At 50.5% G+C, this 12,389-nt stretch overlaps 1 protein-coding gene across 12 annotated transcripts; it reads left to right on the top strand.

Moving 5' to 3' along the window:
- The first annotated feature begins 875 nt into the window (after positions 1 to 875).
- LOC309538221 (zinc finger protein 574-like) lies at positions 876 to 10,734 on the top strand. 12 transcript variants are annotated; one of them, XM_082233555.1, is made up of 3 exons: positions 876 to 971; positions 2,329 to 2,441; positions 7,269 to 10,734. In XM_082233555.1, exon 3 carries the CDS (start codon positions 7,281 to 7,283, stop codon positions 10,023 to 10,025), a length of 2,745 nt encoding a protein of 914 aa, XP_082089681.1. In that variant the 5' UTR covers positions 876 to 971; positions 2,329 to 2,441; positions 7,269 to 7,280; the 3' UTR covers positions 10,026 to 10,734. The 12 variants fall into 12 exon arrangements, with proteins under 12 accessions (XP_082089681.1, XP_082089675.1, XP_082089674.1 ...); XM_082233549.1 differs by lacking the exon at positions 876 to 971 and adding an exon at positions 1,464 to 1,556 and having other exon boundaries at positions 7,272 to 10,734; XM_082233548.1 differs by lacking the exon at positions 876 to 971 and adding an exon at positions 1,464 to 1,556.
- Positions 10,735 to 12,389: the final 1,655 nt, after the last annotated feature.

The following is a 12,389-nucleotide window of genomic DNA, read 5'->3' as shown; positions in this document are numbered from 1 at the left end:
CTTGTGCCCTCAATCTTTCCCAACATCAGGGTCTTTTCCAGGGAGTCTTCTCTTCTCATGAGGTGGCCAAAGTATTGGAGCCTCAGCTTCAGGATCTGTCCTTCCAGTGAGCACTCAGGGCTGATTTCCTTAAGAATGGATAGGTTTTATCTTCTTGCAGTCCATGGGACTCTCAAAAGTCTCCTCCAGCACCATAATGTAGGCACCCTATATATAGAAATGAGCAAACCAGTGATATTTTAAGGAGCAGGCTAGCAGGCGGGACCCATTAGCTACATCATAGGAGCCTACGCAACACAAAACACTATTGCTGTGTGTTAAGTTGTGGGTGAACATATCAGACGACACAGCGATTTTTTAGACAGCTTGTTTATTCACAGGCCAGAACAGAACTGAATTGAAGGGTTCAGCCAACCTGCTTATATAGAGCTCCACTACAACGCAACAGTAACAACTTTCTGTAACTATCCAATCACTGAACGTCACTTTCAATTTTTTATTTACACATGTGGACCTGAGTGAAAACTATCTACAGTAACCCTGCTGGCCCAGGGTGAGAACTTCAGTACATAACACCGTGTATGGGTTTTATTTGTTTTTTAACTTATATTTTGGAAATGTACATGAAGTGTTTTTTTCCTTTAAATTTTTTGGGAGGCCCCAAGAGAGTGAGACCCTAAGCTATAGCTTGTTTAGCTTATACGTAAATCCGGCACTGGCAAGCATGGAACTGTGCTTCAGGAATCCAAGCAACTGAGAAGACCCAGCGTTATTCACAGGTGGACTCCAACTCCCATCAGGCCTTGCAAGCACTGGCCCAATGGCTCATGGGAGTTGTAGTCCAGCAACGCAGGGACCTCGATCTGGCGGCCGCAGGTTTCTCCGCCCTTGAGAGGGCGCTTTACAAGTACTCCGCAGGAAACCCAGGCCAGGAAGCACGTGACCCTCGGCACCCGAGAGAACCATCAATGGTCTGAGGAGAGCTTTTCCTAAGGGCGGCTTGAGAAGGGTCCATGTTCCCTTGTTAGGGGAGCAGAAGCGAGGAGGAAGGGTGCCTTGGCAAAAAAAAAAAGGGCAATATATAAACGTCATAAAAAAAGCAAAACAACTGCTTCTACGTTCATAAATATCGGTTTACTTCTCCTTGTAATCGCTTAAACCGCCGTTTAGACGTTTCGGGTCTTCTCAGACACCCCCCCTCCTCCGCTGCTTTTTTGGTACAACCCAACTGCCATTTCCCCCCATTCTCTCTCTCTCTCCTTCCCGGCCAGCGGGTTCCCTCGCTTTCCCTTCCAGCCCCGCCCACTTCCTCGACGCGACAGGCGCAGCCTCGCTTCGGCCCCCGGATGACGTCACTGTTCAGATCGCCTATACGGATCCCGACGGGTTCGGGCAAGGGCTCGCGCGTCGGGTAGGAACGACGGCCCCGATTGGGCGCGCGCTTCAGCAAGCGGCCTCCCGATTGGCCGCCCGCCGCGATCCAATCGGCAGGCGGTTTGTTCTGGGAGGAGGGTGAGAGAGAAGGCTGGGCTGTGGGGGACAGAAGGGAGGAAAAGGTGAGGGGAGGAGGGGGACTCGGGGAGAGCGCCCCTAGTGCAGGGGGGAGCCCAAGGCGGGACGGGGGGTGGGGTGGGGGTGGGGAAGGTAAGGAAGCCCAGAGCGGAGCCACGGCCCCCCCCACTTTGCAGGGGTGTGGGGGAGGGAGGGGAAGTGGACCCTACCGCAAGGGTGGGGGAGGGGAGCCCAGCACGCCCCGTGCAAAGAGGTCGAGTGCCTGGTGGATTTGACCCCCCCCTGAAAATGAGGGTGATGGGGAATGGAGGCCCCCATGCACAGACTGGGAAATCAGACCCCTGTGAAGGGGGCTGGGGCGGAGGAGAAGCGGGGCAGGCGCCCATGTGCAGAGGAGGATGGGCGAAGGGGATGCACAGGGAGACCTGGATAACTACCTGAGGAACTAGGTTGTGGCCCGTGAAATCGTGCTGCGGTTAATGCGCTAGTCTTGCCAAGGTATCATAAGGCTCTTTGTTGCTGATGGGGGGCGGGGTGGGCAGAGAGAGGAGGGGGGTTCCTCTTTTCCGAAGTGAGGTGGAGAGAAAGAGGCGTGAGAGCTGCTTTCAAGGGCAGGATTGGATGAAAGTGTGAACTGGAGGCTCTGATCCTCTCCTGTGTAAGCAAACAAAAAACTGAAGGGAAGGGTGCAGTCCCCTGATGAGGGGTTGGATGTCAAATCACTGAGGGGTCTGTTCAGCCTTGCAGTGGGGATGAGGGGCTGATCTGCACCTTTGCTTGCTGTCTACTTATTTACAGTCTTCTTTTGAACTCAAGTTTTCAGAGGACCGACTTTCTCAGTCTTGGTGTGTGCTGGAGCAGGCAAGATTGGACGTCTTTCTAGAGCCACAGGCCCTTCTGGGGCTGGTCCGTGGCTTTAGACCTCGAAGGTATGTGGGAGATGCACCCTGAAGCCAGGTGAAATACAGCTCAAGCCTCAGAAACAGCTGGTGGGGTAAAAATCAGGGTTTCATTTTTTCAAAGATGAATTTAAATTGGTGTTTTTTAAGAGTCTCCCCCCCTTTGAAATAAGATTGTTTAATATGGCAACTTACAGTAATTAAGTGCAGATAAAATGTATATATTATAATCTTATACAACTGGACTAGTGGTCTCCTATCAAACACATTGATATAAAACCTCATTTTCTATGTAAAAGACATGTTTATGTTAATCTGTTCTCAGGTCAAGACTTATAAAGGTGGTAATAGGTCACTGAGAAAAATGATGAATATTTATTACGCTGCCAGTACGCTGCACAGACATTTACATTCCATCTCATGGAAAAACATGATTGTGACTAGTAATAGCCTTGCTTCTGGAATGCGTTGGACATTCCTGACTGGGATCTAAAGAACAGCTTAAAAACCTGAAGATTATATGGACCGTCCTAGTAATATTGTTGACTTATTTTCTCTGAAGTGACTCCCATGCTAGAGCACAACTACTTTTGAAATATCCACAGTATCAAAGCTATGCTCCCCCCCTCCCCCGTGCATCATTTTGCACTTAAATCAAATATTGTTTGTCTTTGTTGCCTGTTCATCCATTTAGGAGAGATCCTTTTGGATCCCCATCCTTAATAATGTAGTGTCCTCCTCAAATAGCGTTTGCATACAGATCCATTGACTGGTTATTTTCTCTGAAACATGCAGTGCCCCAAAAATTCAGCTGCAATGTGGCAGTTGGAATTGCTGAGAACTAGGGAAGGCTGCTGTACATTGGAGGACATTTGCATGTCAGTACCTCTTACATTTGCTGCCAAGATCTGCAAGAAACATCAGCAGCCGCGAGAACCTGGCAGAGGAAGCCCTGCCCTATGACGGACTAATAATATTCCAATTAAATGTTTCCTTGCTCTTTAAATGCATTATAAGCGAGCTTGAGATCTTTGAGTAGCTAATGGGCTATAATCCTAATCAATATTGTCAGTTGACCTAGTCAGATGAGCCACCATGGGGATACAGAGTGCTAGACAAGATGGGCCTTTGGTGGGACCTAGCAAAGCTCTTCCTAAATGATTGAAAATTGACCTACTTTCAACTTAGCACAATTGAGTTGTGTGTGTGTGTGTTTAAATAATTACCTTTACTTTTATTTCTTGATTTTAATTGTAACTATTGGCTGACCCTGGTGTTTCAGGATAAATTCTTTTAAAAGTCTGTTTACTAAACATGCACATTTAGAAAAACATTACTTAACATAGGGGTGTTAGGGGAAGGTTAGTACCTCTGGTGGTGGGTGGGGGGACGGGTTGTGGCTCCTAGAAGCTGTCAGCATGTGATAGCAGCCACACCTCAGGAAATGGCTTCAATTGGCCAGCTAAACCAGGTGAGGGTGGCAGGTGGATCTCAAACCCTCTGTGAGTTAGCGACTTCCCCTGCATTCAAAGACAGGCTCCCACAGATTGAGCAGACAAGACCAATAGTGAGTCCCAACAGTCAAGGTGGTTTCTGCAGGTGCTGAAGAGGGAAGTAAGGGGCAGATGGGGCTCATCTACCCGGGAAGGTGGCCCATCTAGGAGAATGAAAGCTCTGATCCTAAACTTCTGCTGCTTTGCGGGCTATCTTTGGGAGAAGAGGAAGATAAGGAGTAAACCCTACACCAGGGGTCTGCAACCTGCGGCTCTGGAGCCGCATGCGGCTCTTTTACACCTTTGCTGCGGCTCCAGGGCGGATACTAGCGAGGGGAGGAGGCGCATTGTGCGCCCCGACACTCCCCACTGTGGCGGGCGCTGTACTGGCTGTGATGTTGCATGGGGGCGGTGTGTGCGTTAGTCACGCACCGTCCCAACGTCACCTTCCCGCCCACTGTCAGATCGGAGGGCAGCGGCGCACATGCTTTAAATGTCGCAATGGTTTTGCAGCTCCCAGGTTGTTGTTTTTCTTCGGAAACGGGTCCAAGTGGCTCTTTTATTCTTAAAGGTTGCAGACCCCTGCCCTACACAACTCTGGACTGGAGTCCCCAAGGCAGTTGGATGGTACCTTGTAGGCTGCCTCCTAACAACTCCAACAGCCAAGCTGGTGCCAAATGTATCACTCTGCTTTCCTTTGGACCACATCAGTGAGGCTGAGGGGGGGTCTTGTCATCTGGGCAGCCCAGGAGCTCCATACATAGGCTTGCGCCTTGGGGTGATCACTTGGGTGTTGCTAACATAGCAGTTTGACTTTAGTTAATTTGGCCATTCCATGGTTCTTTGGGTTTTTTGTAATTAGTGTAAGTATCAAGCCTGTTGGTGATCAAAAATATTTCTTGCTTAAATAAGCCTACTATTTTACAAATAGTTAATCATTATTTGACAACATTTGTCCAAAATTGAGTTGATCCTTTCTGACGAGTCAGATGCCCAATTCTGTCCTCAAACTTAGCTGCCTCATCGTTTACCCCAGCTCCAGGTGTCTAATGAAACAGAAGCTCATGGGATATCCCAATACTTGTTTCCATCTGTTTTGAAAACAATCCTCCTATTGCTTCTTTTTAAAACCGTTTTCTACTCCACCTATCTTCCCATGCAGAAGCCATGGTGATTGTTTGGATCCTGCTCTTAGATGTGATTTAAATCATTTATTTATATTCAGCCTTTTCCTTGGCAATTTAAAATCATGAAATCAGAGAACTCTGTGATTTACAGTGCAATCCAAATCCCAGAACTGCTGATATGAGTTTGGATTTGGCAGATCTTGGACTTTTCCGGTTCAGCTAGGGCTGTACCAGCTTAAGACCCTCATTCTGACTGAGCCAAAGATCTAAGAGTGTAAGTATTTCATCCCCAGCTCAGCTGGCAGAACTCACACCAGTGTAGTCCCCCAAAAGAGGTGTTTTGAGGAAGCGGGTAGAGTGAAAGGAGAGGCTTACACCTGTTTCAAACCCCATTCAGCTTGGTTGTGTGTCCTAGGTCCGAATCCTCAAAATATAGGCACCCACCCAGCTTCTGCCTTGGCCAGCACTTAGTCTCCTCCCTCCCTCCCCTTGCCAGAGGCTCCTGAATGGAGTTTGGAAATGGGTAACATGTGCCAGCATAAGTTTGACCAGTTCTCTATAGTTGGGATTGCTCTGCCACATCAGTCCACTCGCTGCTGTTGGACTCTAGAATTGGGCAAAAAGAAACAGTGATACTGTGCGCTAACAAAACAGCACTGAAATCAGGACACAGGTGGCATGACAAGGAGGAGTGCCTTCTGCTTCGTACCGAAAGAAATGAGAATATTTGTTGCAAAACCACACTAATGAAGATGTAAACGTGTTTATATGCTACATGTTTCAGCCACTTTGAAATCTGTCCATAGTATCTGGCAATTGTACAGCAGAAGGGCTATAGCTCAGTGGTAGAGCACATGCATGGCACACAGAAGGTCATCGGCTCAAAACCTGCCATCTCCATTTAAAAGGTTCAGGTAGCAGATGATGACAGTGATCCCTGCCTGAGGTCCTGGAAAACCACTGCCAGAGAGTAGACAACACTGGACTAAACTGCGTAAATCCCTGTGTGATTTACTGCCACAACTTCCGTATAGGTGTTTTTGTGAAATAACTTAATTGTTACAAGGGAAGAGGGTCTTTAATGTTTTGTTTTTCCATTCCCTGTTGTAGTAATGCATGAAAACCTAAGTAGCCTTGCAATGTAACGCAAGTCTGCTTAACTCTCAGCAGGTTAAGGTTTTTGCCCTCAGCTGAATAAATACCGTCTTTTTCGCTCTATAAGACGCACCAGACCATAAGGAGCACCTAGATTTTGGAGGTGGAAAACAAGGAAAAAAATATTCTGAATCCTAGAAGCCAGAACAGCAAGAGGGATCTGGCTTCTGGGGTAGCATCTGGCTTTTCTAGCTTCTGGGATAGCCCCGCCAAGCCTCTTCAGGGCGGCGGGATGAAGGCTCCCCCTGCCCAGAAGAGGCTGCACGTGGCTAAGACAGAAGCCAGGAGAGGCGCTGTACAGAGAGCGAGAGCTGCGCAGCGCCCCTTCAGCAAAGCGGGAGGAGGAACAGAAGGGGATCCTCCCGCCTATCTGAAGGGTCGCTGCACAGCTCTCCTTCTTTGCGCAGTGCCATTCGCTCCAGAAGACGCACTCAACATTTCCCCTTACTTTTTAGGAGGAAAAAAGTGTGTCTTCTGGAGCGAAAAATACAGTAGTCTAAAAAAGCAGTAGTTGACCGACGTACTGATTGATGCTGCAATCTTATACACTCTTATCTAGGAGTAAGTGTCGTTGAACTCAGTGGGGCATCCTTCTAGGTAGGCCTGTATTGGGCTGTGGCGCTTATACATTTAGTTCTTGCAATTCCTGCTCCTTGCTGTGGGAACCTGTGAAAGACCTGTATCTTACATGTTTCATCATAGGATGTATTTTATACCAGGGTTGTCATTTGATTAATTGGTCGAATTAATAAATAGCATTTTACTTTGTATTTAGATGTCTGCATACTTTTATCTGATTTTAATTTTGTATTTTTATATTGTAACCTGTCCTGGAAGCTTATGGTGAAGGGTGGATAAGGAATATTATTATTATTATTATTATTATTATTATTATTATTATTATTATTATTAATTAATTAATTAATGTGTCACAGTAAACAGCATCTCAGATGCAAAAAATTTGCAGGCACTGATCAAAGTATTTTTCAGTCAGCGATCCAGATTAATCACCCAAAAGTTGCGACCCTAGTCTAGAACACCAGGCTCCCTAATTTTTCCTCTCTCTTTCTTATACACCCCAGCAGGCTTTCACGATGGCAGAGTCAACCGAGGAGACGCTGCTATATGTGGAGCATCGCTTTGTCTGCTCGGAGTGCAGCCAGCAGTTCAACTCCTTGGAGGAAGCCCTGGTCCATCAGCAGAGCCACCTGTGCTCCCAGGAGCAGCAGTATCAAGTGGTGGGGCTGGCAGAAGCTGGGCTGGTGGCAGGTGGTGAGGCCGGCCTCTACCAGACCGTGACTGTGCAGGAAAGCCAGTACCAATGTCTGGAGTGCGGACAAATCCTCCTGTCTCCCAGTCAGTTGCTGGAACACCAGGAGATGCACCTCAAGATGGTGATCCAGGAGCCGGAACCCTTGGTGAAACTGCTGAGCTCCAGCCAGATCCATTATGAGTGCACAGAATGCAAGGCCCTGTTCACCAGCCAGGATGTGTGGCTCGCTCACCGGCAGACCCACCGGAAGCCACCCGAGCCACCGGCTCCCCCTCCTCAGAGCCGGGCACTGGTCAACTTGGAGCACTCCTACCGCAAGCCGCAGGACGGGGTAGAGACTGTGCAACTGCTGCTTTATGAATGTGGTGAGTGTTTCCAGCTGTTTCAGTCGACGGCAGACTTGCTGGAGCACCAGACCACACACCAAGTGATCCAAGCCTCCCCAGGGACACGAGCGAGGGAGCTGCCTGCATCCTGCCCCACAGAACCGAAGGCGCTGCCGCCACCACCACCACCTCCAAGTTTAGTGGCTGTGCACAACGGGGCTGTGCCGCCACCAGCCCCCACCAGTGTCACGGCCACCGATCATAGCTATGAGCTGAAAAACAACCCCGGGGAGCAGCTTCCCCGGAAAGTGAAGCAGGCCGCCAAGGAGCACATGTGTGCTGAGTGTGACCAGCCCTTTCCTTCGGCCCACAAGCTCCAGCTTCACATGAGGAGCCACCGGCAGGGCGCCTTCAAGTGCCCGCTCTGCAGCAAGGTGCTGCCGTCCCCAGCCGCCCTTGAGAAGCACCGGGAGGAGCACAGCGGCGAGTCGCGCTTTCTGTGCATGGACTGCGGCCTGGGCTTTGGCACGGAGGCGGTGCTCTTGTCCCACCGGCGCACGCACTCCTCCAACCCCCTCTACCGCTGCGCTTGCGGGAAGACCTTCATCAACATGACCAAGTTCCTTTACCACCGACGATCCCACAGTGCCAATTCAGCGCAGACCCACGAGTTGCCTGCATCTCCTCCTGAGGAACAGCCCCCTGAGGAGGAGCCACCTGAAGCCTTGCAACAACCGGAGCAGCCGCCGCCACCACCTCCACAACCACCTCCTCCTCCTCCGCAGCAACAACAGCAGCAGCAGCAGCAGCAACAACAACAACAGCAAGAACAAGAGGTGTTTCCACTCGCCATCATCTGCTCGGTGGACAAGACCTCTGCCCCAGCCGAAAGCAACGTACAGGAGCAAAAACCCTCGGAGTTCCAGTGCCTGCTGTGCAACAAGACCTTCCCCAAGTTGACGCTGCTGCTGCGCCACCAGCGCTTTGTCCACAACATGGAGCGCCGCCACAAGTGTCTGACTTGCGGCAAGATGTTCAAGAAGAAGTCGCACATGCGCAACCACCTCCTGACGCACACCGGCGAGAGGCCGTACCACTGCAAGGAGTGCGGCAAGAGCTTCAACTCGCAGGCCAACCTGCAGCGCCACCGCCTGACGCACACGGGCGAGCGCCCTTACCGCTGCGAGATCTGCCAGAAGTGCTTCACGCAGTCGTCCACCCTGCAGCAGCACCTCCTGGTCCACAAGCGCCACTACCCCTACAAGTGCCAGGAGTGCAACAGCGTCTTCCACCGCCCCTACCGCCTGCTCATGCACCGCTACCACCACACGGGCGAGTACCCCTACAAGTGCCAGACCTGTGGCCGCTCCTTCCTGCTCCGCCGCCTGCTGGAGGTCCACCAGCTGAGTCACACGGGGCAGCAGCCTCACCGCTGCACGTCCGGCTGCGGCGCCGCCTTCGTCACAGCCGAGCAGCTGAAGGAGCACAAGTGCGGCAAGATGAGCCGCCACTTTGAGTGCTCTGTCTGCGGTAAGAAGGTTGGCTCGACGGCGCAGTTGAGAGCCCACGAGCGGCTGCACGGGGACATCCAAGTTCCCGAAGGGGCGGAGGAAGAGCCCCCTGCTTTGGAGCCGCCCCCGCCCCGGCCGCGCCGCCCCACCGGCCCCAAGGTTTTCGAGTGCAGCGACTGCAAGAAACTGTTCAGCACCGAGACGTCGCTGCAGGTCCACCGCCGCATCCACACAGGCGAGCGCCCCTACCCGTGCCCGGATTGCGGCAAGGCCTTCCGGCAGTCCACGCACCTCAAAGATCACCGGCGGCTGCATACCGGCGAGAAGCCCTTCAAATGCGACGAGTGCGGGAAGGCCTTCACCATTGCCGTGCGGCTGGCTGAGCACAAGCGCATCCACACGGGGGAACGCCCGTACCACTGCGACGCTTGCAACAAGGCTTACCGCTCCTTCTCCAACCTCTGGAAGCACCGCAAGATGCATCAGCAGCAGCGGCTGCAGAATGAGCAAGAGGCCATGGCAGAGGCTGTTGCCGCCGCTGCGGCTGCGGCCGCTGCTGCAGCCGCAACGCCGTCGGCCTCATCCACGCCTAGCGACCAGGTCTATGGCAACACTGTTACCATTATGGAGACCATCCCCGTGGTGGAGACCATTGAAATCTACCCTACAGATGCCGGGGTTCACTTTGAGAACATCCAGGTGGAGAATGTCCAGATAGGGGGAGTTTGAGTTGGGCTGGGGGGAGCAAGGAGATGCAGCTGGCCACGCTCTGTGGACCGGGAGCTGCTGCTCTCTGGCTCCCCCTTGCTGGGGCTCTAGTGTAGCTGCAACAACTTCTGCTCCCTAGCTTTTTTATCCATGCTCCCTCTGCTGTCCAGGTTTTGGCCATTTCTGCAACATGGCTGCGTCATCTTGACTTCTCCGGTTCTGAAGGTGAACTGGGCTCCCATTTCCTCCCCGTCTGCACAAACACCAGGACGACATTGGGGTTGGCTTGTGCACTCAATGCCACCGTGGGGTCTGACCCTCTCATTTCCTTTGGGGTTGGGCTCTTTCCCACTCAGTTGTGTGGAACGTGGCTTTTATTTTTTTTAATGACACAGGCGACCCCTCCAGACTTGAGAATGCCCAACCACAGCCTCCCCCCATGGCTGAACCCCTTGAATGCTAAATGGTTTTGTTTGTTTCATAGAGTGCTCCAGGGAATAGCTTCCCTGCTGGGGTTCAGTCTGACTTGTAAATACCTCTTGACTGGGTTTCCCTCTTCGCTGTGGGAGCTTCTCTCACTGTTTGCTGTTGCTCCCCTATCACCCACACATAATCCCCTTGTGACCCCTGACAGCTGCTTTTATTTGGTTTCTTGCTAACTGGATTCTTCCCCATGGCTGCAGGAGCATTTTGTTATTTCGTATGAAAATTAAACAGGAATCAAAGCGCTCATGGTTTTTTGAAGTGTGTTCTTTTGTATTATGGTGGTTTTGAGTAGAGCTGGGTGCAGCGTAAGGCTGTCAGTGGGTTAATTTCTAATCACCTGCAATGTTCATTATTTGTTATATTAATACTTAATGCCTTCTTAAAACTGGCATTCTTCCCTCTTTCTCTCTCTCACAGGAGGGAATTTATTTCATTCCATTTATGAATCGCTTCCCATAAAACATCTTGAAGCAATTTAACAAGGTGGCTGTTTCTAATATTGTGCCTGTTGCAACATGTTACTTCGTTATCTGAAAAGGGAAATAACCCTTTCTTCAAAGTGTTCTTTATTTATATGGAAATCTATGCAGATTTAATTGTTTGACTGAAACTTAACACAATTAATCCCCTGATAACGGTTTTTAAAGCAGACAAGCCCTAAAGTTTTCATGTAATCCTCACTGTAAGGTGCTTTGACAAAAATTTAATAAGCAGAAACTGCTGGTCGTTGTCGAAAGAAAGGAGTATCTGTACCGTTTTCTGCTTTCATTTGCTGTTGTAGTAACACGAGATCACTGAAATACACTAAATAAACAACCTGTGCAACTAAATCTTGGTGCCACCACATACAGTTGTCCCCCACTAATTAACTAAAGCAGGAATAGCTAACCTGTTGCCTTCCTGATAATGCTGGGTGCCATTTCCTAGAGGCCATGCTGGCTGGGTCTTCTGGGAGTTGCGGAGAGCCAGAGGTTCCCCACCTTCGATCTAAAGCATTACTTAGATTATCTGCCATTTAAAAGTTGCAGCAGTAGCAGAGTAAAAAGTTATGACAAGTCTAGAGGATAGTGCGAAGTGTTTCTTCTTCCCAGGCAGGACTTCCCTGTTAAGGATAATTCTAGCCTGGTGAGGAATTTCCCCTCTGGAATGTGTCTCTTTGTTAGTGGGAGTCTGTAGAGCATGGGACTCTTAATTTCAGGGTCGTGGGTTCGAGTCCCATACTGGGCAAAAGATTTCTGCATTACAGGGGGCTGAACTAGATGATCCATGTGGTCCTTTCCAACTCTACAATTCTATGATTCTATTGGTGGATGGATATGAGAGTGAGAGATCCCCTATCAGACCTTTTTTTGGTCAGAGGCTGCAATTTTGCATCATGTCCACTAGGTGGGACAGTTTTTAAGAATTGCCTTGCTGAATTTGACCAAAGGTATGGTTTGGCCCAGCAATCTGTCTCCCAGAGCAGACAGCCAGATGCAAGCAGGGCGCAACAGAGGGGAATTATAGCCTCTCTGAATGTGAAGGCTTCAGTTTAAGCCTTCAATACATACCAGCAGCCCCTTGATACTTGGAAGGCTTGATTGCTTGGAAAGGAAGCTGCCGAAACCCCAAAAAATATATCTGAGTCACAAAGTCAGGGTGTGGTGCGGTGGAGGTCAGTGGCGTAGCGTGGGTTGTCAGCACCCGGGGCAAGGCAAGTAATTTGCGCCCCCTAACCCGTGGACTTTGCGCCCCCTAACCCGTGGAGCGCCCCCCCCTGATGTTGCACCCGGTGCGGCCGGCCCCCCCTGCACCCCCCACGCTACGCCACTGGTGGAGGTAGAGAGACCTAGTTGGATTTGGACAGAGGTGGTCACTTACCCAAGTGGAAGCAAGAAGAACATTTTGATTAGAAGGTAA

This window comes from Podarcis vaucheri (genome assembly GCF_965113315.1).
Source record: "Podarcis vaucheri genome assembly, chromosome: 7".
NCBI lineage: Eukaryota > Metazoa > Chordata > Lepidosauria > Squamata > Lacertidae > Podarcis > Podarcis vaucheri.
Note: the sequence above shows the minus strand (reverse complement) of the source record. Positions and strands in the feature narration are given on the sequence as shown.

Coding starts and splice junctions, on each gene's coding strand:
- LOC309538221 (XM_082233555.1), top strand. CDS start 7,281: ATGGCAGAGTCAACCGAGGAGACGCTGCTATATGTGGAGCATCGCTTT.